Source organism: Eumetopias jubatus, unplaced genomic scaffold, assembly GCF_037043125.1.
Source record: "Eumetopias jubatus isolate StellerSeaLion01/CBP00866 unplaced genomic scaffold, mEumJub1_p1.0 scaffold_12, whole genome shotgun sequence".
NCBI lineage: Eukaryota > Metazoa > Chordata > Mammalia > Carnivora > Otariidae > Eumetopias > Eumetopias jubatus.
The window spans coordinates 47,380,778-47,406,190 of record NW_028274818.1 but is presented as its reverse complement, the minus strand read 5'-3'; the positions used below and the strand labels follow the sequence as shown (position 1 = coordinate 47,406,190).

The 25,413-nt window shown below is 39.1% G+C and overlaps 1 protein-coding gene and 1 pseudogene across 3 annotated transcripts in view; both read right to left on the bottom strand.

The window, feature by feature from the left end:
* The window catches only part of PLA2G4A (phospholipase A2 group IVA), a 169,878-nt gene that overhangs the window by 15,135 nt on the left and 129,330 nt on the right, over positions 1-25,413 (bottom strand). For all 3 annotated transcript variants that reach the window (XM_028121544.2, XM_088016877.1, XM_028121545.2), the window contains 2 exons: positions 22,565-22,807; positions 12,563-12,747 (listed from right to left, as the gene is read on the bottom strand). In XM_028121544.2, the coding sequence (XP_027977345.1) occupies positions 12,563-12,747; positions 22,565-22,807 (428 nt within the window). The remainder of the gene's footprint in view (positions 1-12,562; positions 12,748-22,564; positions 22,808-25,413) is intronic.
* Positions 18,670-21,914, bottom strand: LOC114222841 (BAG family molecular chaperone regulator 2 pseudogene; annotated as a pseudogene).

Below are 25,413 nucleotides of genomic sequence, written 5' to 3'. Positions count from 1 at the left end.
TCTCTTTATCAGCCATAGTGAATCAATGCCCGGAAAGCTAACACTTGGACCATTCGGCCATGATGGTGTGGCAACCCAAAATACAAGTCAGAAGTAAATCATATTGAAGAGGCTCTAACACAAGGATCATGCCATAATGTTAACAAATAAATCAGGTTGGTGTGGGAAAATACAATTCTTTTTCTGTTGTGTGTGTGTGTGTGTGTGTGTGTGTGTGTGTGTGTGAGAGAGAGAGAGAGAGAGAGAGAGAGAGAGAGAGAGATTGATGGATTTTGGCCTTGAGTGAAAAACAGAAAGATGAAGTCAATTTAGATACATTACTTCCGTCATTTGTGAAGACTGGCTCATCTCCAATTTTCCTTCGTTCCCTCCTCCTCTTTGCCTTCCCTCATTACCTCCTTCTCTCCTTTTCTCCTTCCTTCTTTCCTTTTATTTTTAAGAAAATGAATCCACTGTTCTGGTTTCTGCTTAATAAGCATTTAAAAGGGCACTGAAAAACTGAGTTAGATTTTATGTCCAATATATGGCAACATAATACAAAATAACATTATTTAGGGCATAATAACTCTAATTTAGTACTCTCCATAAAATTTAGTAAGTCCCCCCCCCAAAAAAAATCTCTAGTGGTAAACTCTGAATTTTCCTATACTCCTTGCTTGCTCCTCACCAGAGCCAAAGCTTTCTTAAAATTGTTGTTTTTTTTTTTTTTCCTAAAATCACAGTCTGTTTCTTTTGCAGACTTGAATAGGAAGACCCTGGCTTATTTTCATGAACACCATGAAAGACACATGCTATTAGAATTCTCCTTGGATGGACACTAATGGCGAAATAAATTTGCATGGCATATATCTAAGCTATTAAAGGGTTAACAAAAAGAAACTTGACAAAATGAAACACAGAGTTGTTTTTCTTAAATCAGTTAACAAGAATATTATTTAGAATCATGGGACGTGGGATGCCTGGGTGGCTCAGTCGTTAAGCATCTGCCTTCGGCTCAGGTCATTATCCCAGGGTCCTGGGATCGAGCCCCGCATCGGGCTCCCTGCTCTGCAGGGAGCCTGCTTCTCCCTCTCCCACTCCCCCTGCTTGTGTTCCCTCTCTTGCTGTGTCTCTCTCTATCACATAAATAAATAAGAATCTTAAAAAAAAAAAAAAAAAAAGAATCAGGAGGCTCTTTATATCCAGACCACTATCAGGGTACGTGCCTACAAATCTAAAAAAAAAAAAAACCCCAAAAACCCCAAAAAACAAAAAAACCCCTCCAGTATTACTCACAGTGACATCATCAGTTTCCAAGGCCAGTTACAACACAGATATATTAAAAACTGTGATTGCTGTTATCAAAAGCCGTGATATCTATCATTCATATCTCCCTGACAAAATCTGAGATTTAACTATTCTTATGAAATGCTTATATCAATAATTGTGAAATAAAGTTTGTGGTTTTAATTTTTGGCCCAGCATTTTTGCTCTGCTCTTTTATTACAAATGGCATCCCTATTTCAGTCTCAAAACCAGAAAATCATTCACTATTTAATCGACTTAATAAAATCCTGTTATTACACTGGAGCTTTTCCCCTCCTCTCAAGGAACTTCATGTAGATTCCTTATCAATTTTTAAACCTTATTATGTCTAAAATAAGTATCCTAAAAACAATAAAAAATAAAATAAGTGTTCTACTTCAGCATTAATACTATAATATTTTTTCATCAATTTAAAAATTACATTTGGGGGTGCCTGGGTGGCTCAGCTGGTTAAGTGACTGAGAAAGTCGGTTAAGAGGGAAAGTGACATGAAAGTTGGAAATAGAGCATTGTTAAAAAATTCTTTCATATTCACATACAGACATACCATGCTGTGTCCATAATTATATTTAAAAAATATTTAACGACATGGGAAAATGCTCACAGTATAATTTTAAGTAGAAAGAAGTAGAATGCGAGAGGGGTGGAGCAAGATGGCGGAGGAGTAGGAGACCTGAATTTCGTCTGGTCTCAGGAATTCAGCTGGATAGGGATCAAAGCATTCTGAACACCTAGGAACTCAACAGGAGATCGAAGAAAAGAATAGCAACAACTCTCTGAACAGAAAAGCGACCACTTTCTGGAAGGTAGAATGTGCAGAGAAGTGAATCCGAGGCAATATTCGGGAGGATAGACAGCGGGGGAGGGGGCCTCCGTCGGCCGCTTCTGGCAAGTGATAGAGCCATGGAGCACAAAATCGGACCTTTTAGAAGTCGGCTCCGCTGAGGGACGTCACTCCAGTGGCTAAGCGGGGAGTGGAAACCTCGCGGGACAGTGTGGTCTCAGGACCCTCGGGGTCACAGAAAGACCAGGGGTGCCTGAGTGCGGCAGAGCTCCCAGGTATCAGAGGAGGGAAGCTGGCTGCAGAGACGGAGCTGTGGCATGGGCTCTCAGCTCGGGGTTGCCATAAACTGTGATCGGCGAAACAGGTGGGCCACTGCTCCTCCAGCAGGGACCCAACAAGCGGCAGATCCGGGGAGACTCCCCTTCCTCCCCCGGGAGGAGCGGCGCGGGAGCGCACCGCAGGGATCTGCTGGGTTTGGAGATTCTACACGGGGTCGGGTGCCAGAGATAGAAACGCTCGATCACAGGCCGGGTGAGCACGGAGTGCGGCCAGAGACCGGGGAGACGGGAGTGACTGCTTCTCTCTGGGGGCGCACCGAGGAGTGGGGCCCCAAGTTCTCGGCTCCTCCGGGGCGGAGATTGGGAGGCCACCATTTTCACTCTCGTCCTCCAACGCTGTATGGAAAGCTTGCAGGGAACAAGAGCTCCCGAGAGCAAACCCAAGCAGATTGTGTAGCCCGGACCGGCAAGGGCGGAGCAATTCCACCTCCGGCAAAGACATTTGGGAACCACGGCAACAGGCCCCTCCCCCAGAAGATCAGCACGAACAGCCAGCCAAGACCAAGTTTATCGATCAATGAGAACGGCAGAACTCCAGCACTAAGAGAATACTGCACATAGAATTCATGGCTTTTTTTTACCATGATTCATTAGTCTTTCAAAGTTAATTTTTTAAACTGTTTTCTTGAGTTTTTCTTTTTCCCTTTTTCAAACAACATCTTATCAATCCCTTGTTTAAAAAAGCATTCTTATTTTTCATTTTTAGAGTCACATTCTATCCCTTCATGGTAGTTACCCTTATTTTTGGCATATATATGTATGTTGTTCTCTCTTTAAAATTTTGAGATACAGTTTCTTCTAACATATCAAAATATACCCTAAATCTCTAGTGTATGGCTTTGTTCTAGTCTCCTGCCTGATCAAATTCTCTCCCCTTTTTTTTTCCTTCTTTCTTTTTTTAATCCTCTTCTTTCTTTTTTCAAGCACCTTATCAATTCCTTTTTTTTAAAACTTTTTATAATGCTCATCTTTACAGTCATAATCCCTCCCTTCACTGTATCAACCCTTATTTTGTACATATATAAGTCTTTCTTTCTTTAAAATTTTGAGAGGCACTTTCTTCTAACAGACTAAAATACACCCAAAATCTAGTGTGTGGCACTGATCTATGCACTACCCCGATCATATGTGATCATGTTCTGTTTTCTTTTTGTTTTGTTCTGTTTTTATCTTTCTCTTTTTTTTTCTTTTTATTCTTTCTTTCCCTTTCTTTTCCCCTGGTTTCAGGTCTTTTCTCATTTATTTAGAGTATATTTTCTGGGGATGTTGTTAACCTGTTAGCATTTTGTCCTCTCATTCATCTATTCTCCTCTGGACAAAATGACAAGACAAAAGAAATCACCTCAACAAAAAGAACAAGAGGTAGTACCGTCAGCCAGGGACGTACTCAATACGGACATTAGTACGATGTCGGACCTAGAGCTCAGAATCATGACTTTAAAGATACTAGCTGGGCTTGAAAAAAGCATGGAAGTTATTAGAGAAACCCTTTCTGGAGAAATAAAAGAACTAAAATCTAACCAAGTCAAAATCAAAAAGGCTATTAACGAGGTGCAATCAAAAATGGGGGCACTAACTGCTAGGATAAATGAGGCAGAAGAGAGAAACAGCGATATAGAAGACCAAATGATGGAAAATAAAGAGGCTGAGAAAAAGAGAGAGATAAACAACTACAGGATCACGAGGGCAGAATTCGAGAGATAAGCGATACGATAAGATGAAACAACATTAGAATAATTGGGATCCTGGAAGAAGAAGAGAGAGAGAGAGGGGCAGAAGGTATATTGGAGCAAATAATAGCTGAGAACTTCCCTAATGTGAGGAAGGAAACAGGCATCAAAATCCAGGTGGCACAGAGAACTCCTCTCAAAATCAATAAAAATAGGTCCACACCCCGACACTAATAGTAAAACTTATGAGTCTCAGAGACAAAGAGAAAATCCTGAAAGCAGCTCGGGAGTAGAGATATGTAACCTACAATGGTAGAAACATTAGATTGGCAACAGACCTATCCACAGAGACCTGGCAGGCCAGAAAGGACTGGTGTGATATCTTCAGAGCACTAAACGAGAAAAATATGCAGCCAAGAATACTATATCCAGCTAGGCTGTCATTGAAAATTGAAGGAGAGATAAAAAGCTTCCAGGACATACAAAAACTAAAGGAATTTGCAAACACGAAACCAGCCCTCCAAGAAATATTGAAAGAGGTCCTCTAAGCAAAGAGAGAGCCTAAAAGCAGCATAGATCACAAAGGAACACAGACAATATACAGTATCAGTCACCTTACAGGCAATACAATGGCACTGAATTCATACCTTTCAATAGTTACCCTGAATGTAAATGGGCTAAATGCCCCAATCAAAAGACACAGGCTATCAGATTGGATTAAAAAACAAGACCCATCGATATGCTGTCTACAAGAGACTCACTTTAGACCCAAAGACACCCCCAGATTGAAAGTGAGGGGGTAGAAAACCATTTACCATGCTAATGGACACCAGGAGAAAGCTGGGGTGGCAATCCTTATATCAGACAAATTAGATTTAAACCAAAGACTGTAATAAGAGATGAAGAAGGACACTATATCCTACTTAAAGGGTCTATCCAACAAGAAGATCTAACAGTTGTAAATATTTATGCCGATAACATGAGAGCAGCCAATTGTATAAGCCAATTAATAACAAAAGCAAAGAAACACATTGACAACAATACAATAATAGTGGGGAATTTTAACACCCCCTGACTGAAATGGACAGATCATCTAAGCAAAAGATCGACAAGGAAATAACGACTTTAAACGACACACTGGACCAAATGGACTTCACAGACATATTCAGAACAGTCCATCCCAAAGCAACGGAATACACATTCTTCTCTAGTGCCCATGGAACATTCTCCAGAAGAGATCACATCCTAGGTCACAATCAGGTCTCAACCGGTACCAAAAGATTGGGATTATTCCCTGCATATTTTCAGACCACAATGCTTTGAAACTTGAACTCAATCACAAGAGGAAAGTCGGTACGAACTCAAATACATGGAGGCTAAAGAGCATCCTACTAAAGAATGAATGGGTCAACCAGAAAATTAAAGAAGAATTTAAAAAATTCATGGAAATCAATGAAAATGAAAACAAAACTGTTCAAAATCTTTGGGATGCAGCAAAGGCAGCCCTAAGAGGAAAGTATATAGCAATAAAAGCCTTTCTCAAGAAACAAGAAAGGTCTCAAATACACAACCTAACCCTACACCTAAAGGAGCTGGAGAAAAAACAGCAAATAAAGCCTAAACCCAGCAGGAGAAGAGAAATAATAAAGATCAGAGCAGAAATCAATGAACTAGAAACCAAAAGAACAGTAGAACAGATCAACAAAACTAGGAGCTGGTTCTTTGCAAGAATTAACAAGATTGATAAATCCCTGGCCAGACTTATCAAAAAGAGAAATGACCCAAATCAACAAAATCATGAATGAAAGAGGAGAGATCACAACCAACATCAAAGAAATACAAACAATTATAAGAACATATTATGAGCAACTCTATGCCAGCAAATTAGATAACCTGGAAAAAATGGATGCATTCCAGAGATGTATCAACTACCAAAATTGAATCAGGAAGAAACAGAAAACATGAACAGACCTATAACCACTAAGGACATTGAAGCAGTCATCAAAAATCTCCGAACAAACCAAAGCCCAGGGCCAGATGGCTTCCCAGGGGAATTCTACCAAACATTTAAAGAAGAATTAATACCTATTCTCCTGAAACTGTTACAAAAAATACAAATGGAAGGAAAACTTCCAAACTCATTTTATGAGGCCACCATTACCTTGATCACCAAACCAGACAAAGACCCCATCAAAAGGAGAATTACACACCAATATCCTTGATGAACATGGATGCAAAAATTCTCATCAAAATACTAGCCAATAGGATCCAACAGTACATTAAAAGGATTCTTCACCATGACCAAGTGGGATTGATCCCTGGGCTGCAAGGTTGGTTCAACATCCACAAATCAATCAACGTGATACAATACATTAACAAAAGAAAGAACAAGAATCCTATGATCCTCTCAATAGATGCAGAAAAAGCATTTGACAAAGTACAGCACCCTTTCTTGATCAAAACTCTTCAGAGTATAGGGATAGAGGGTACATACCTCAATATCATAAAAGCCAGCTATGAAAAACCTACAGCAAATATCACTCTCAGTGGGGAAAAGCTAGAGCTTCCCCCTGAGGTCAGGAATGTGGCTGGGATGTCCACTATCACCACTGCTATTAACATAGCATTAGAAGTCCTAGCCACAGCAACCAGACAACAAAAAGAAATCAAAAGCATCCAAATTGGCAAAGAGGAAGTCAAACTCTCACTCTTTGCAGGTGATATGATACTTATGTGGAAAATCCAAAAGACTCCACCCCAAAACTGCTAGAACTCATACAGGAATTCAGTCAAGTGGCAGGATATAAAATCAATGCACAGAAATCAGTGGCATTCCTATACACCAACAACAAGACAGAAGAGAGAGAAATTAAGCAGTCGATCCCATTTACAATTGCACCCAAAACCGTAAGATACCTAGGAATAAATCTAACCAAAGAGGCAAAGGATCTGCACTCAGAAAACTATAAAATACTCATGAAAGAAATTGAGGAAGACACAAAGAAATGGAAAAATGTTGCATGCTCATGGATTGGAAGAACCAACATTGTGAAGATGTCAATGCTACCTAGAGCAATCTACACATTCAATGCAATCCCCATCAAAATACCATCCACTGTTTTCAAGGAAATGGAACAAATAATCCTAAAATTTGTATGGAACCCGAAGAGACCCTGAACAGCCAGAGGAATGTTGAAAAAGAAAAGCACAGCCGGCGGCATCAGAATTCCGGACTTCCAGCTCTATTACAAAGCTGTCATCATCAAGACAGTATGGTACTGGCACAAAAACAGACACATAGATCAATGGAACAGAATAGAGAGCCCAGAAATGGACCCTCAACTCTATGGTCAACTGATCTTTGACAAAGCAGGAAAGAATGTCCAATGGCAAAAAGACAGTCTCTTCAACAAATGGTGTTGGGAAAATTGGACAGCCACGTGCCGAAGAATGAAACTGGACCATTTCCTTACACCACACACAAAAATAGACTCCAAATGGTTGAAAGACTTAGATGTGAGACAGGAGTCCATCAAAATCCTACAGGAGAACACAGGCAGCAACCTCTTCGACCTCAGCCACAGAAACTTCTTCCTAGAAACATCGCCAAAGGCAAGGGAAGCAAGGGCAAGAATGAACTATTGGGATTTCATCAAGATAAAAAGCTTTTGCACAGCAAAAGAAACAGTCCACAAAAACAAAAGATAACCGACAGAATGGGAGAAAATATTTGCAAATGACCTATCAGATAAAGGGCTAGTATCCAAAATCTATAAAGAACTCATCGAACTCAACACCCAAGGAACAAATAATCCAATCAAGAAATGGGCAGAAGACATGAACAGACATTTTTCCAAAGAAGACATCCAAATGGCCAACAGACACATGAAAAATTGCTCAACGTCGCTCGGCATCAGGGAAATCCAAATCAAAACCTCAATGAGATACCACCTCACACCCGTCAGAATGGCTAAAATTAACAAGTCAGGTAACGACAGATGTTGGCCGGGATGCGGAGAAAGGGGAACCCTCCTACACTGTTGGTGGGAATGCAAGCTGGTGCACCCACTCTGGAAAACGGTATGGAGGTTCCTCAAAAAGTTGAAAATAGAGCTACCATACAATCCAGCAATTGCACTAGTGGGTATTTACCCCAACGATACAAATGTAGGGATTTGAAGTGGTACGTGCACCCCAATGTTTATAGCAGCAATGTCCACAATAGCCAAACTGTGGAAAGAGTCAAGATGTTCATCGACAGATGAATGGATAAAGAAGTGGTATATATACACAATGGAATATTATGCAGCCATCAAAAGGAATGAGATCTTGCCAGTTGCAATGATGTGGATGGAACTGGAGGGTGTTATGCTGAGTGAAATAAGTCAATCAGAGAAAGACATGTATCATATGACCTCACTGATATGAGGAATTCTTAATCTCAGGAAACAAACTGAGGGTTGCTGGAGTGGTGGGGGGGTGGGAGGGATGGGGTGGCTGGGTGATAGACTTTGGGGAGGTTATGTGCTATGGTGAGCGCTGTGAATTGTGCAAGTCTGTTGAATCACAGATCTGTACCTTTGAAACAAATAATGCAATATATGTTAAGAAAAAAAAAGAAGATAGCAGGAGGGGAAGAATGAAGGGGAGTAAATCAGAGGGGGAGATGAACCATGAGAGGCGATGGACTCTGAAAAACAAACTGAGGGTTCTAGAGGGGATGGGGTGGGGGGATGGGTTAGCCTGGTGATGGGTATTAAAGAGGGCACGTTCTGAGTGGAGCACTGGGTATTATGCACAAACAATGAATCATGGAACACTACATCAAAAACTAATGATGTAATGTATGGTTATTAACTTAACAATAAAAAAATTAAAGAGAAAGTAAAAAAAAGAAAAAGCCAAATGGAAAGCAATACAATCCTGGTGTACACACAGACACAGACACACACAGACACACACAGACACACACACACAGACACACACACAGTTACACACACACAGATACACACACACACAGACACAAACACACAGACACACAGATACACAGACACACACACACACAGAGACAGACACACACACAGACACACACACAGACACACACCCTCACACACATAGACACACACACAGAAGGAAGACTAAAGGAAAGCAGTAAAATACTAGCAATTGTTTATGAAAAACAGAAATGATATATATTCCAAATTTCTAAATTTTTTTTTACAATAAGTATATATTCTTTTTAACTAGGAATAATGAATCAAAGTCCATTTAAAAACTACAATAAAGTACAATGGTTCTTTTTAGAGGTACAAAGTCATATTCTCAAACCTTCCCAATATTAACTCATGAGGTAGTAGAGCTGTGATTCATATATAGAATGATGGCTTTGACATTTTACACTCCCATGGTGAGATAAATAATACAGTTTCTTCCACCTCCAGAACTAGCTTTGAAGCTATCATCTTAGAGTCATCCACTGGAACTCACCTCTCCACTGCTGCTCATGGTCAATCTAGCTCTTGGCTTTCTCAGTCACCCATCCTGTACAGTACTTCATTATCCTATGCTTTAATTATAGTAAACCCCTCTTTTTAAAAAAAAATTAATTTTTTTTAAATGTGGAGCTTGAACTCACAACCCGAGATCAGAACCTGAGCTGAGATCAAGAGTCAGATGCTTAACAGACTGAGCCACCCAGGTGTCCTGTAGTAAATCCCTCTTAATTTTAATCTTTTGCTCTTCATTCTCCAAGTCATCCTACTTTCCACTGTGGGATTAATCATCCTAAAATTCCAATTTCATGAAGTCGTTTGTCAGCTGCAAACTCTTCACTGATTCTCTATTTCCCATCATCCAGCCCTAAAGCCCTCCTAATGGGAGCTTAGTATTTATCACTTCTAGTCAGATCGCTCCATCTCCTCAGATGGCTCACTGCCATCCCTGTGCCATTTTCATCCTGTTCTATTTATTTCCCTGCTCATCTACTCCAGGACACACCTATCTACTCTTATATGGATCTCCCATAACACACATGCTTATATAAAGTCAAATAATTATTTAACAATACGTTTCTCATTTTCCTCCCAAGTGACTCTTGTGTATAAAAGTCTTTCCCCCAAGAAAGCTAAAATGTTTTGGAGATCAAGAACCATGGTTTATCATTAACTGCTGCACACAGCACACAGCACAGAAAAAAATACATGTAAAACGTGTTCTAAGGAGGCAGCTAGTAAAGGGGAAAAATCATTAGATTGTCATTCTGGAGCCTTGAAACCTGGTCCAGCGTGACCACTTCTTAACCAGCACTTTTCCAGCCAGGTCCTGGGGCTATGTTCTGTTCACCCATTATCTTATTTAATTTGTTGATATGATGAAATTGCTCATCTCACCAACCCTTGTTTTCTTGTCAGAATACCAGAAACTGCCTCAAAAAAAAAAAATCAAATGTGAAAGCATTTTTTTAAAAAAATGAGACTTTATATATATTAAAGAGCTGTTATGATAGCCACTATTAGTCTTGAGAGCAGTTAAATCATAGTATAATGGGAAGGAAAGCAGATGTCAGAGGACCTGGGTTATCACTGACTTCCTGGTTGACCTGGTTATCACTGACTCTTCCTCACTGACCTGAGTTATCACTGGTCCTTCATGGCTGACCTGGGTTATCACTGACTCTTCCTGGTTGGGAGATTATGGACTGTGTCACTTAACCTCTATGAATTTCCACGTCTTAATTGATGAAATGGGTATAATAACTCCATCACTCTCATAGAATTTCATTCATTCACTCACAAAAAAATGACCTACTCACACTTTGGCCAACACTTATAATACAATTAGAACCAAATGATTAAAACATACATTCAAAATAGTGTTCTAGTTCCCAAGGAGTTCACAGACAGTGGAAGGTATCTATCCTATCTATCTAACTATCTATCTATCTGTCTATCTATCTATATATATATATAAAAGAAATTTCTATATATATATATAGAAATACATACAATACACCATGAAAATTGCCATATTTAGAAGAATCTACTAAGTCCTTTGTACTGACACTCGATCTGCGGAGGTCAAGAAAGATAACATTTGAGGTGTGTCTAGAGAAAGTTTGAGGTTTCCAGGTGGAGGGAACAGTAACATTCATGGTCTCACTTGGGTGAGGCCACAGTGCTGCTAAGCAATGTATGCTCCCTGTTCAGAATTTCTTCTCATTTCTTCAGAGGCAGACTTTTATTTTTGCCAGGATCCTGGCTCCACCACCACTACCCTCTCACTCTCAAAAGATAACACTGAATTATAATTTCTATAAAAGTGAGAAGTCATCAAGTGAATACTTTCTTAACTTCCCTCTCCATGCCTAACAGTGACCTTCCATCACAACCATCATCTTCCCCCTGCCCTCTTGCCCCAATATCAACATTTATATATTACTCTCCACCTGTATTTTTATATTTCCTTTGCACTCCTCACCCCTGTAGCCTTCCGAGGGCTGTGACCCTATCATATACGCCATCTCTCCATTCTCCAATAACATCTTCATTAATGACTCCAGCCATCAGCATTTAAATACATTCAATTCTTTCCTGTTAACAACCCACCTCTCCTATACACAGTTTTCCTATTCCCCACCTCTTGCAGATAGAGCACATCTCCTTCTTCCCTGGATAGTCTACAGGATTATCTCCATTTTCTTATCTTCCACCCTTCCTTCAGATCATTGCAGTATGATTTCTGCCCTCATGATGTTATTGAAACTGCCTTTGGGGCGCCTGGGTGGCTCAGTTGGTTAAGCGACTGCCTTCGGCTCAGGTCATGATCCTGGAGTGCCGGGATCGAGTCCCGCATCGGGCTCCCTGCTCAGCAGGGAGTCTGCTTCTCCCTCTGACCCTCCCCCCTCTCATGCTCTCTCTCTCTCAAATAAATCAAATCTTTAAAAAAAAAAAAAAGAAAAAAGAAACTGCCTTTGTCCAGTTCACCAAAGATGTCCTTGTTAAGTATCTTCAACTGATTTTTCACAACACTGTATACTTCCTTGATTTTCATTATTTTCCCCTGATAATTGCTGTTGTATCTTCAAAATGTATGTTATGTCCTCTTCTCCTAGTATAACTCCCCATGCATGGTTTTAATTATCTTTTACTTGCTAACATCCAAATCTCAGCATAATTTCCTTGAACTTCAGATAGGTCGCATAATTCTTGTTCTGCTTAAGACTGTAAACTTTAATGTGGGCCATGGGGAATCATTTACAAGTTTCCTCTTTTTCTTTTTTTCTCCTTTTCTAAGTGTCTTTAAGAAGGGGAGTGATTGAATCACATCTATGTTTTTAAAATATGACTCATAGTAATGTAGAAAAATAGGCTCAAGGGATAAGAAATTGGAGGGAAGATGACTAAGATATCTACAAGGCATGCAAAAGAACATGCTAGATCATGGGATGCTATATAAATTCTCCTTACCTTGAATGGAGGACTAGAGTCACTTGGTCTTGCAGAAAAGTCAAAGGAGATAATGAGATCAACTCCCCTTTGAGGTCTCAGGATCAAGGGGTATGGCAGGTTAAACGTGAGGCCACTGTCCACGACATGAATCTTTTTACTTTTGACATCCAGAGGCTCATATATTTGCTCAAATTCATCAGGATCTTTAAAAAGGAAAGAAACAAAAGAATGAATTAAGTGACCACTTAACATTATTTAGAACATAAAAATATTTTTAATGTCAATTTGTGAATATAATTTCATGTGGTTAGGCCCTCAGGGGAGTCAAACAGAACTGGGCATGGGTCCTGCTTTAGCAACTGTAAAAATTATTTTCTTTAACTCAGAGTTTCCACTTTCAGGGTTGAAGGTCAAATAAGGGTGCTGTGAGGACTAAGTGGGACAATGCATGGAAAGTACTTAGCTCAGGCCCTGGCATTAACTCTAAGCTGCGATCATTCCTTTAACAGTATTACCTCACTTTACCTAAGTATTTACTGGCTTAAAAACATGTCCTCAGACATTATCTTGTTTTAAGTCATGACAGACATGTGAGGTAGGCGATCTCTGTAAGTGAAGGATGAAATAAATTCATCTCTACGGTGACAGAACTGGGGAGTGGCGGAGTCTGAATGGATCCCACACTCTATCTCCCAAGGTGATTGGAGTCCTGAGAAATCATCCCAGTCAACACATGCGGCAGACATGTATTGTCTGCTACTATTTGGGCTCTATTCTATGTGCTGAACAAGATGCAAACTCTGCTCTGACAGAGCGCATGACTGATAAATCAGTAAACAAATAGATAGTTCAGGCAGTATTAAATGCATTGTAGAAAACGAAAGAGGGTCATATCCCATAATAGGGAGTAACTTCAGTTGGATAATCAGGAGAGACCTCTGAGAAGACGACCTTAAGCTGAGACCAGATTAATAATATAGAACGGGCCAACCAAAGATTTGGGGGGATACTTTTTTCCAGGGAAAGAGCCAGAGCAAAGGCCCTGAGGCAGAATCAGACTTGGTATGTCTGAGGAACAGCAAGAAACCCAGTGTGGCTACAGTGTTGGAGGAGAGTAGAATGAGGTGACAAGGGGATCTGAAAGAAAGCAGGGTCTAGAAGTCGTTTGTTTTAATAGAAAATGGTAACATGCTTCTTTTCACGTTTATGTGTGGTGCTCCTCATTCACTTCCCAGGAAAAAGAGGTGTGATCAAAATTGAACTGATTTGAGCTGAATGAAATGACATGCAATTGTTTTGTCTGTCTCCTTGTCCTCACACGTGTTCCGTTAAGAAGAAGGCTGGAAATGGAAAGTTCAAGAACAGAGTGAAGATGTTCATACTAGACATGCATTATGATCTCTGAGAAAGCTAGTAACTTCCATTTGGTAAGCATTTTCATAGAGGCAGTAATAAAAACTAGAGGGTCAGACTGACCTGTGTTTATAGAACGCCCCCCATACAGGGTGGTTAATATGTATTATCCAGGAAAACGTTCAGCACATGGTGGGAACCCACTGCATGTTCATTTCCTCCATATATTTCTAAATAAGAATGATCCTGACTATAATCCTCTCATAGTGAATTTTATCATTATGTTTTAAGAGCAAGGGATCCCAAAGAAAGGCAAATCTTTTGAATTCTTCATGTCCCATTAATCCCACAATTCTCATCATTAAAATCTGAAAAGTACCAATGAAACAATTAGGCTTGACGTTTATTCAATGTGAATCAAAACAGTTCTAAATTAGATGTGGGCCTGATTACTTAAGAAAATGTTATTATCTTTTACATTTCTACAGTTAACAGGGAATCATGTGGTTTTTTTCTCTCCTGTTCATTAAAATTTCCCATCCCTAGAATACTGAACAAGTGAATGCTACAAGCATATACTAGTGTGTTTAGGAATGAAGAGGAAAAGAGTTTACAGTTGAGGTGATTTGTATCACCCAGAACTGGTGAATGAGAAAAGGTGTGAATGAATGGTCTTAAACAAAAAAAACAGATACGCTAAAAAAAAAAAAAAAAAAAAAAGCTCTGGGGTATGGTTTAGACAAGAATAAGTTCGTATGATTGACTATATGACTGAACGAAAAGGTAGGCCAAGTTAAAAAAAAAAATAAGTCTTACTATATCTGAGGTGAATGCCGCAGGCCAAAAGGACATAAAAGAGAAATTATTCGGTAAATAATTATCTCCAGGTTAATTCTCCTTTCTTTTTTTTATCAAGTATGTGTGGATTGTAGTGACAAAGTACTTTGCTCCCAGCCAAGATTCTAAATTTCTATCACAGAAACTTGAACCTCAGAATTATAACATCGAAAAATATATTCTCAAACACGATTTTAATATTTTCCTCTGAAATGTTTGTTTTTTAAAAACTACATATGTAAAAAAATTAAAAAAATAAAGGACTACACATGTAAATTTTTTAAAGGTGAACAATTGTGGGTCTTTGTCTTCTATTAGTTTTTAAATATTTGACTAAGAAGCTGGACGTTCGTTACTGGGGTACTTTTATTTCTCCTAAAAGTAGCTTCATGTATTTTGAGTGTCTCTCATGTATTAGAAATTTCCTATATGAGATTTATCATTCTTCTAAGACTCTTACAAAAGAGGTATGATTCGTGTCATATGAAAGATAAGGACGCTAAGACTCAAGAGGTCCAGTTTCACAGTGACAGTCAGGATTCCAAGCCCGGCCCAGGTCTAAGCCACCTGCATCCTGTGTCCCATGGTTGCTTCACTAAGTGGTGGGGCCATAGAACTGAAAAGGTTTAAAAATGGCTAACTTAAAAAGCAGCGATTACAATAGAGAGAGGCTAACTACGCATGCAGCTGTCAATCGTCAAAACCACATTAATATGTGTCTTTAATCACAAGTCAACACAAACATCTTAAAAACACATTAGTGGCAGTATTTTTTACAACGCAGTGATTTCTCCTCATATAATAAAGTATAATGACAGTTCACAAATAGTTTTCTTTGGCTTCCTACACTTAGTGCTTTTTTTGAATTTTAGCTAAAAGATTCACCGAAGCAGACCATTTCTCTCACATTGTTTGATATGCTCCTTCTCGTCATGAAACTGGTAGTCTCCTTTTTTTCTCTGTTATATCCAAGATAACAACTGAGAGACAAATCATGACGTGACCAATTCCCAGCTCTGGCACATAGCTAAACACCATGGTTCCACCCTTCCAAATAAACTGACAGGAAGTAGTGTTTCTTAATTGTGTTGCAAACAACATAGTTTTGCAAGATATTAACAGATGTTCTATACACAAAATAAGAGTTTCATGATCAAATAGGTTTGAGAAATAGAAGATCAACAGCTTAAAGTAATGGCCAGTTATATTGTGTGTTTCCCATTCTCCTTACTACGCCTTGGGCTAACTGCCCTTTTCAATGAGGATGCTACTTAAAAAAAAAAATGCTACTTAATCTTCACAGGAAGTCTGTAAGATAGGTACCACTATTATTTCTATTTTGTGAGTAAACTTGGAGTAAATAGTGAGGATTGTTGAATCTTGCTGTCCTACGGTTCCAGGTTCCATCGGGATCGCGGGGTGTTGATTTTTAGTTTGGCTCTATTTTTCTATCATTGTTAACCGACGTTTATGCTAAGTAACTGCTCAAGACTGTCCTGCTAATAAATGGCCCAGCCAGGATTCAAATGTAAACCAGGCAGCTTTTTCAAGTACTATCTTGAGGCACCTTTTTCAAGTACTATCTTGAGGCACCTTGAGTAGGGCTGCTTAAATTCATTAGAGTAACCCAAGTCATTGTGAAGAGGGGGATGGAGTTAGTTTTTCCAAATTTATTTGAACTTGAACCCGATTTATTGTATAACATCTACTAGAATGTCCGAGAGAGTTTGATAAATCCCACTATGGGAGAATATCCTCCCACAGTTTAAAGCATACATGGCTTCTAAACCTGTAAATGAGTTAATCAGGTTCTTTGTCAGGTATGGAAACATGCTGTGTTTTATAATTATGTACCATCTCCTTAAAGCAGTTCAGCTATGAATATTTGCAATGGTCATTTTTTTTTAAAGATTTTATTTATTTATTTGACAGAGAGAGAAAGCGAGAGAGTGAGCAAACGAGCATAAGCAGGGGCAGAGGCAGAGGGAGAACAGGCTCCTGCTGAGCAGGGAGCCCGATGCGGGGCTCGATCCCAGGACCCTGGGATCACAACCTGAGCCAAAGGCAGACACTTAACCGACTGAGCCAGCCAGGCACCCCTGCAATGGTCATTTTATAAATATCTCACACAGATTCAATTTATGATGTACAAAAATATTTGGGTGTTTGTGTATTGAACTCTGGCCTAAATTAACGCATGCCTCGATTTTTTATTCCAGATGGTATGTGTCACAGTAAGTAACATAAACACAAAAGTAAATAGGAAAGAAGTCACATAAATAATGGACAGCTTCTCTGAAATTAGTTTCTACAGGTATACAACTATTTTGAAGTAAGCAAGTGAGAGGAATTCCCTCATCTTATTATTTCTCTTATTTTCAGAAGATTGTCTACAAGGTGAAGTAATAGGTACAAAATATTTTTCTCATCTTAGATTGAGAGATTGTTTTAATTCTAAGATACTCAAATTTTAATCTGTACAAACAAAATCATCATAGGGTAAACTAAAATGTAAGATTTTCCTACACTAAAATGTAAGATTTTCCTAATACAATATTTAGATAGGGTAAAAATCTCTATTTCTTTTTTGTGTGGGGGGAGTAAAAAAATGAGCAAAATAACCTTAAATGTTTTAGTTAAATTATGGTATTTTTGACTGTATAATAAAGAGTTTTTTTTTTTTAAGATTTATTTATTTATTTTCTAGTGAAAGAGCTACACTTTAATTACTGAAGACAGTACAAATTGATGTAACTCTCATACAAAAAAACTTGGAAAATATGTCAGGCCATGAAAATGTATATACCTTTTGACCCAGTAAATCCCACTACTGGCAATTTATACAAAAAAAATCAGAAACAAAAGAAAGAAGGAATAAAGTCTCTGTATATAAATATGTTGCAGGAATAAGCAACAAATTGGAAACAAACTAAATGTCCAATAAGGGGAACAGGGAAGTAAATTATACAACAATACAGAATAAAGGTTTTAAAGTTGACAATTAGACTTCATAGCAGCATTTTTTAAAAAAGGCAAGTTACAATACTGTATTTCTGCAATGATTAAAAATTTAGAGAAATGATGCATTTGGAAAAAGATGAAGTGGACATATAGTTGTTCACAGTAATAACATTAGATGTGAATTCTCTCACACTTTGTCATGTTTTCATATATATCAACAAATATATTCATATTATCAGATGCATAAACCTTAAATTCAAAATAATTTGAGACAGATGTCCAAAAGAAGTGCTTTATGAAAAAGAAGATGTTGGGAAAGTTTCTTATTTTGTGATTCCTTTTGTCCTTTTAAGCACACTACTTAGTTAACAATTGATGAGTGGTTAAGTTTGTCAAGAATTTCTAGTCAAGGGCACCTGGGTGGCTCAGTTGGTTAAGCGACTGCCTTCGGCTCAGGTCATGATCCTGGAGTCGAGTCCCACATCGGGCTCCCTGCTCAGCAGGGAGTCTGCTTCTCCCTCTGACCCTCTTCCCTCTCGTGCTCTCTATCTCTCATTCTCTCTCTCTCAAATAAATAAATAAAATCTTTAAAAAAAAAAAAAAAGAATTTCTAGTCAACCAAATGCCCCAAGTGCCCAAGTATCTCCATGCCAGACAAAGCCCAGGAAAGAACAATTACGCTTTTGGCCCAGGCTGAGCAGTTACTCTCTCCTATATACTAAGTAGTCATCCACAGAATAGTAAAAAATATATATTTTATATATTAGGTGCTAGAGCCTAATACAAGAATTCAATCTAAAAACTTCTAGAAAGATAATTAAAATATTTCTAGTTTTAATTGTGTTATTCACAAAACTGATGACACTGGAATATTTTCCTCATGTGAAACAACAATCAGTATCAAATGTTATGCCTAATACGAAGAACTAATGCTTAATCATTTTTATGTCATTATTTGTAAGTGCTCCTATGTTTCAAAACTGATTAAGTTTGCCTTCAGCATTTTGTTGCAGAGTTTTGGAACCAGCTCCTTTAGAATGCTCTAACAGCTTGACGGCCCTGTCAGAGTTTTCAGTATTTCTAAGCAGAGTCTCTAATCTTAATTTTCTTCTGATCTTCAAGAGCACAGCCAATTACTATGGACTGAAACTTCTGGTCAACAGGCCCAGGTGGCACCTCGGATAAACATGCACCGTACAGTGACATCAAGTGACTCTCGGCATTTCCCAAATCATCCAGAAACTTACTGACGACCTTATCAATAATCCTGGTGGCATGCTTCAGGGATTCTTGCTGCTGGGGGTTTCTAATTGTTTCTACTGAAACTTCAACGGTGAGGGTTCGTCCCATCAAATGGTTTGCCGTCAGATTTAATTCTTCTCTTTCTCCGTCGCTGATCTGCCTCATGTCCTGGCTATTTTGAATGCTGTGGATCATTTCCAGGAGGATTTCTTTCTCTTGCTCAACGGCAGTTGCTGCTTCTCTCAAAGCTTCCACCCTGAGCTCCAGCTGGTCCAGGCTCTCCAGCAGGTGGCGGAACGGTTGGCCATGGAGGAGGAGGAGCAGAAGCGCCCCTCGTTGGCTTTCGCGTTGATCTTTGCCTTGAGCCGTCTGAGCCTCTGAGGCGGGGCGGCCAAAAGGTCACCGGCCTCTCCGGCGGCAGCGAGGGGAGAGTCCGGTGGTTGAGGTCACCGCGCAGGGCGCCCGCCTCCCTCTGACGCCCGTAGGGGGGCGGCCTATTTATTTGAGAGAGAGAGAGAGAGAGAGAGAGAGAGAGAGAGAGAACGAGCAGGGGGATGGGGCAGAAGGAGAGGGAGAGAAGCAGATTTCCCACTGATCACGCAACGTGATGCGGGGCTCAACCCCACGACCCTTAGATTATGACCTGGCCCAAGCGACTGAACCACCCGGGTGCCCCTGTATAATAAATAGAAGTTTTAGGAAGACTTTATGAACCAAGATGATTACATTTTATGATAAATCTTTTAACTTTTAGCTCCACACACGTGGTTAGTCTAAAACTTGGAAATAATCAGGAGATAGACAGGGTCTACCTTAGTAAGGACCTGTCTGAGAGAGCACTCATCGATTTAGTAAATCCAGTCTAAGATGCAGTCATTTTTAAAAATGTTAGCCTGTAAATTATAAATTTGAATGAACTCGTCACTGACCTGAGTAGATTCTTGACTAAAATCTATATGCCATACACATTTTTTTTCAACTGGATAAATACAGAGCAAGTGAAACAATTTTTAGGAGATACAACGTTAAGAAATAAAATTTAAGATTCTTCGCAAAGAGCATTAATTGAAAACAATTTTAGATTAACACATTCCAAAATAGGTCAACAAAAGAATGTTTAGTCGCGGTAATCCCATATTTTGAGACGATTAAATTTTCTACTTCCTCCTTTGGCTTTATGAGAACTGTCCATGAGGCTTCTTTCAAAGGGCACCCAATAAAGAAAGGAATCAGAACAGGTGACATACAACTATATTCTCCAAGCATCACAAGTGAGGACTGTCCTAACGGATCCACAGTTCTATCAGAATCGGGGTTGCTGGATGTCAGTTTTACTCTACTTTTCTATTGTTCTTAACTAAACTATATAAATCTTTCCATGAATCAAAACTTCAAGGAAAAGTCAAAAACTGATTTCAATTTTTATGAGGGCAAGGATCACATGTGTCTTGTGGACGACTGGAACCCTGTAGCAAACGCACTGCGAGTGCTCCGTAAATACCGTGTGAATGCACGAGTAAACAAAAGAAAGAAGGAAGATGAAAATGGAGAACAATTTGAAAACAGGTGAAAATAATGAAAGACACATTTCTTAAGGTTGCCAGATTTATCTACTAAAAACACAAGATGCTGTAAATTTGAATTTCAGACACACAACAAATAATGTTTTAGTACAAGTAGGTCCCAAATGTTGCAAGGGCCACACTTACACAACATATATACACACATATATATGGTTTGGAATTCAAATTTAAGTAGGCCTGCTGTATTTGATCTAGCAACCGGAACACCTCTGAATCTACATAAAATATTGCAAAACCACCTGGGAGTTGTTAAAATGCGGAGTGCAGGATGCATGCTGTGCAAACCACAGGAGCTGTTCTGGGTAATTCTATCAAAATCCTAACTACTAATATAGTACACAGAAAGGAAACTTCCATTTGACATCAGCAAAATAATGACTAACAAAAACAAGGGCTGTGGGAAGGGAGTCTTGCAGAAAAGAAAAGCTTCTGAGCAACATTGAGGTCTGTGACCCCATTCTAGCTGAGAAACTGTAGGCAATGAGAATGACTTTCTTTGATCTCTCTTTTCTTTAAAGTAAAATAACTATAAAGATTCTTTCTAGTTCTAAATGACCTTTGAGACTAAGTTTTTTTTAGCAGCCGTCATCATTCATCCATAAAATCTAAGTTTCTAAGGATGACACATTTAAATGGGTATTATAATGGCAATCAGTATAATCAAGTGCCACAAGACAAATGAGGTCACTGATTAATGGCCAAGGGTTTTTTTTTTTTTTTTTAATTTTGGATGAATTTTAAAATAGATACTGACTCTATCACAAACAGACTTTTATCATTGTTAATATGAAAGGGTGTAGATTGCAGGTATATAATCATACCCTACCTTACATCCTAGACTTTGATGCCATAAACATAATGCAAAGTATAGTGAGTTTCTACACCTCTTGTTTAAACAACAGGGGAAACCTTTGCTTTTGCAATTTCCTTTCAGCTCAAGCAACGAATGGAAACAGCACTAGCAGAAACACCACCAAACCTAAAGGTATGTCCTAATTTTCACAAATATTTTATAGGCATGATGCTTAACCAAAGAGCAGAAGAAAGGGTTTTGGAAAAATCCCACTTACGTTTCTAAAGCATCCTGTTGATGCCCTTCAGCAGAAATAACTGAGAAATGACATCTGGGCAGTTAACAGAAAAATGATGGTATGACGAAGTAGAAAGATTTTAGATGACAGGATCATTATAAGAAAGATTATTATGTATTGATTAGTCACGAAGGCAAATTTAACTTTTAATTTAAAACATGCATGGAACTGAAAAATAGAGGGAATTATTCCTCGGAATTTGACAATGTAACAAAAACCACAGTGAGTGGGTTCTTACCAGCTGGTCTTAAGAAAGTTACCTAACTTTTCTGAGAACCGGAGGGACAGGCCCAGGAACCTCATGGACACTGAGCCCAGTGAAGTCAACTCCCCTTGGAACCTTAGGTTGCAGGGACTCCCATGCTGCGGCACACAGTTGGGCTAAAGACCACATTAACCAGAATCCCATATGTGCCGGTTCTGCTGAGACCTGCCCTTTGCCAAGGAAAAACACCCACACGAGATTCAAAGGAGGAAATGAGACACAGGCTACATTTCTGCCATTTCCACTGCCAAGCACAGTTGTGTGGGCGTTTGTGGAGGTGATTCTGAAGTGTTTTTGGAATCATTCCTGGGAGCTCAGCCTGGAGCTTGTCTTCCAAGCCTTGGAACGACTTTGTAAACACCTAATTCTCTACCTTAAACCCCTCTCAGTTAAACAAGGGAGACGGTTTCTTGTTTTCTGAGTGAACCTTGTCCAATACAGAGAGGATCTAAGGTTCCTCCTCAGTGTTTCAGTGAAAATTTGCTATGCTGACATAACTATGCCATTTCCTGTCCAACGAATGTTTTTCTTCCAAAAAACCAGTAATTTGAAGTAATTTTGAATTAAATGGATGTTGCTGTAATTGAATAAAAAGGGATAGGTACTGACAATGATCAAAAGGCTTCTCCCTAGAAAGGGATAAAGATCTCCTGAATTAGCATCCATGGATTATGTTTTGTGTGCATACCTGCTACAGCTGTATCCAGTTCATCTTCATCCAACGATTCCTGTGTCATAAAGTCTTTCAGAGGAGACATTGGATAGGATGTATTGAGATTCAAGCCCAACATGAAGTTGTGCACCTTCCCAGCACGTCCTTCTCTGGTATTGAATAAGGTTGAATCACTCACCAAAGCCATTATCATACGATGGACCCAACTTGCTTGATTATCATTGTGATATTCCCTTTTAGCATCTTCATTTTCAGTGCCTAAGGAAAAAGAACTAGAACATTATATAGATTCCCAAGTCCATTAAAAAAAACAAAAACAACAACAACAAAAACTTTGGATAAATACCTAGTAGTGCAATTGCTGGATTGTAGGGTAATTCTATTTTTAACTTTTTGAGGAACCTCCGTACTGTTTTCCAGAGTGGCTGCACCAGTTTGCATTCCCATCAACAGTGTAGGAGGGTCCCCTTTCTCTGCATTCTCGCCCAACACCTGTTGTTTCTGGAGTTGTTAATTTTAGCCATTCTGACTGGTGTGACGTGGTATCTCATTGTGGCCATTCGAAGGGGCACAGGCACCCCAATGTTTATAGCAGCAATGTCCACAATAGCCAAACTATGGAAAAAGCCATCTGTCCACTGACAGATGAATGGATTAAGAAGAGGTGGTATACATATGGAATGGAATATTACTCAGCCATCAAAAAGAAAGAAATCTTGCCATTTGCAACCGTATGGATGGAACTAGAGGGTATTATGCTAAGTGAAATAAGTCAGTCAGAGAAAGACAAATACCATATGATTTCACTCATATGTGGAATTTTAGAAACAAAAAGATGAACATAGGGGAAGGGAAGGGAAAATAAGATAAGAACAGAGAGGGAGACAAACCATAAGAGACTCTTAAGCATAGGAAACAAACTGAGGGTTGCTGGAGGGGAGGTGGGGAGCGGCTGGGGTAACTGGGTGATGGGCATTAAGAAGGGCAGGTGATGTAATGAGCACTGGGTGTTATATGCAACTGATGAATCACTAAATTCTACCCCTGAAACTAATAATAGACTATATGTTAACTAAATTGAATTCAAATAAACATTTAAAAAAAATCTTTGGCAACTGAATGTTAAGATTAATAGTGAAGCTCTATGGTTTTGGTTCAATAAACATTTATTTGTCTAAATTAATATAGTGAATATTTCAATCATTTTTGTTCTTAAGTTGTTCTTACTTTAAACCTATGGTCAGTCTACAGGTTGTGTTCTTGATGTGTTACTTGGTCTATTCTTACATTTCCAGGCAAACTTCTACTTTCCCCTGTCTGTCCTTCTCTAGTCCTCTTCTTCCTTTCCTCTGACTACACACACACACACACACACACACACACACACACACACACACACACACGGAAATTCCACAGTAGCTAATCCTCTCCTCTCCATTACTAAGTTTCCTTCCCTATCCTGTTTAGTAAACATCCAGAAATCATGCAAACTGAGAGAGACAACTGAAGGATTCAACACACATATTTGCTGCTCAGTAAACACTACGAACACTCATCTCATCCTTGCTTATAAAGTTGGGAATTTAATACCATGTGATTTAAACACATGCTTTAACATGTCTTAAAATTCAGCAATCTTCCAAAAGAAGCAGTTTTAAATGACTTTTTCCTTAAAACCCGTGCACACATCACCACTGTTGGGAAGCTACATCTTGTAGCTGTTTAAAACGTTGGCTTCAGAATCAGACTGTCTGGATTTCAATCCTCTCTCTTCTGCTTACTAGTTAGTTAACTCTTCCCAGTCCTCATCTCCTCATCAGGACACCTCATCTCCTCATCGGGACACCTCATCTCCTCATCAGGACCAGTGTGAAGATGAACTGAGAGAGTCCATTCACGTACATCTCTTAGAAAAATGCCTGGCCTTTCATAAATTCATTACAAACACTAGTTCGTAGTAGAGACAGGGGTGGTAGTGACAGCTGCATCATCATCATCATCAATATTACTCATTCATAATCCAAGTCGAGGAACGCTGTGTGGTAGAGTATAATTCCACCTGCCCACATCCCTCTGTTCAGATTTCTGAGAACTCTATATAAATAGACATGCATCTACAAAACTGTATGTGTGTGTATTTGAGAAAAAAGAAAGTCTACGTTCAAACTTCATAACTTCTCACAAATGCTAACGAGACATACATAAAATCATAAAATCATAAGAAATACCAATTTTTTTAATCTACATAAAGATTGGCTTAACTGAGCTGAGTAAAGGAACGGATCTTTCACGAGCCAATTCAGATGAATACATACTCACAAAAAAATAGGTACATTTTTGACTCCCACACTTGCCAAATATGACAAAGAAAATCTTTCACGAGAACAAATTGGGCTTTAAAGTGAATGATTTAGGGGTGGCTGGGTGGCTCAGTCCGTTAAGTGACTGACTCTTGGTTTCAGCTCAGGCTGTGATCTCAGGGTCGTGAGATTGAGCCCCGCGGCAGGTTCCATGCTTAACTCAGAGTCTGCTTGGGACTCTTTCTCCCGCTCCCTCTGAGCACACACATGCGTGCACCCTCTCTCTCAAATAAATAAATCTTTTTAAAAATAAAATGAATGATTTATAGTTTCCAGTTACACAGGATACAAAGAAGATACCCATTATTTTCCAAATATTTGGAGCTTCCTCCCTACTCCTCCACCTCCCTCTCCTCTTTTCCCTTTCTCCTTCTTGTTCCTCCGCCTTCTCCTTCTTCTTCACCATCATAATTATCATCATCATTATTGTTATTATTATTAAATAAACTCCACTTCTGTACCAGAAGATCTACTTCCCTTATGAGATATTCGGAAATGGCATCA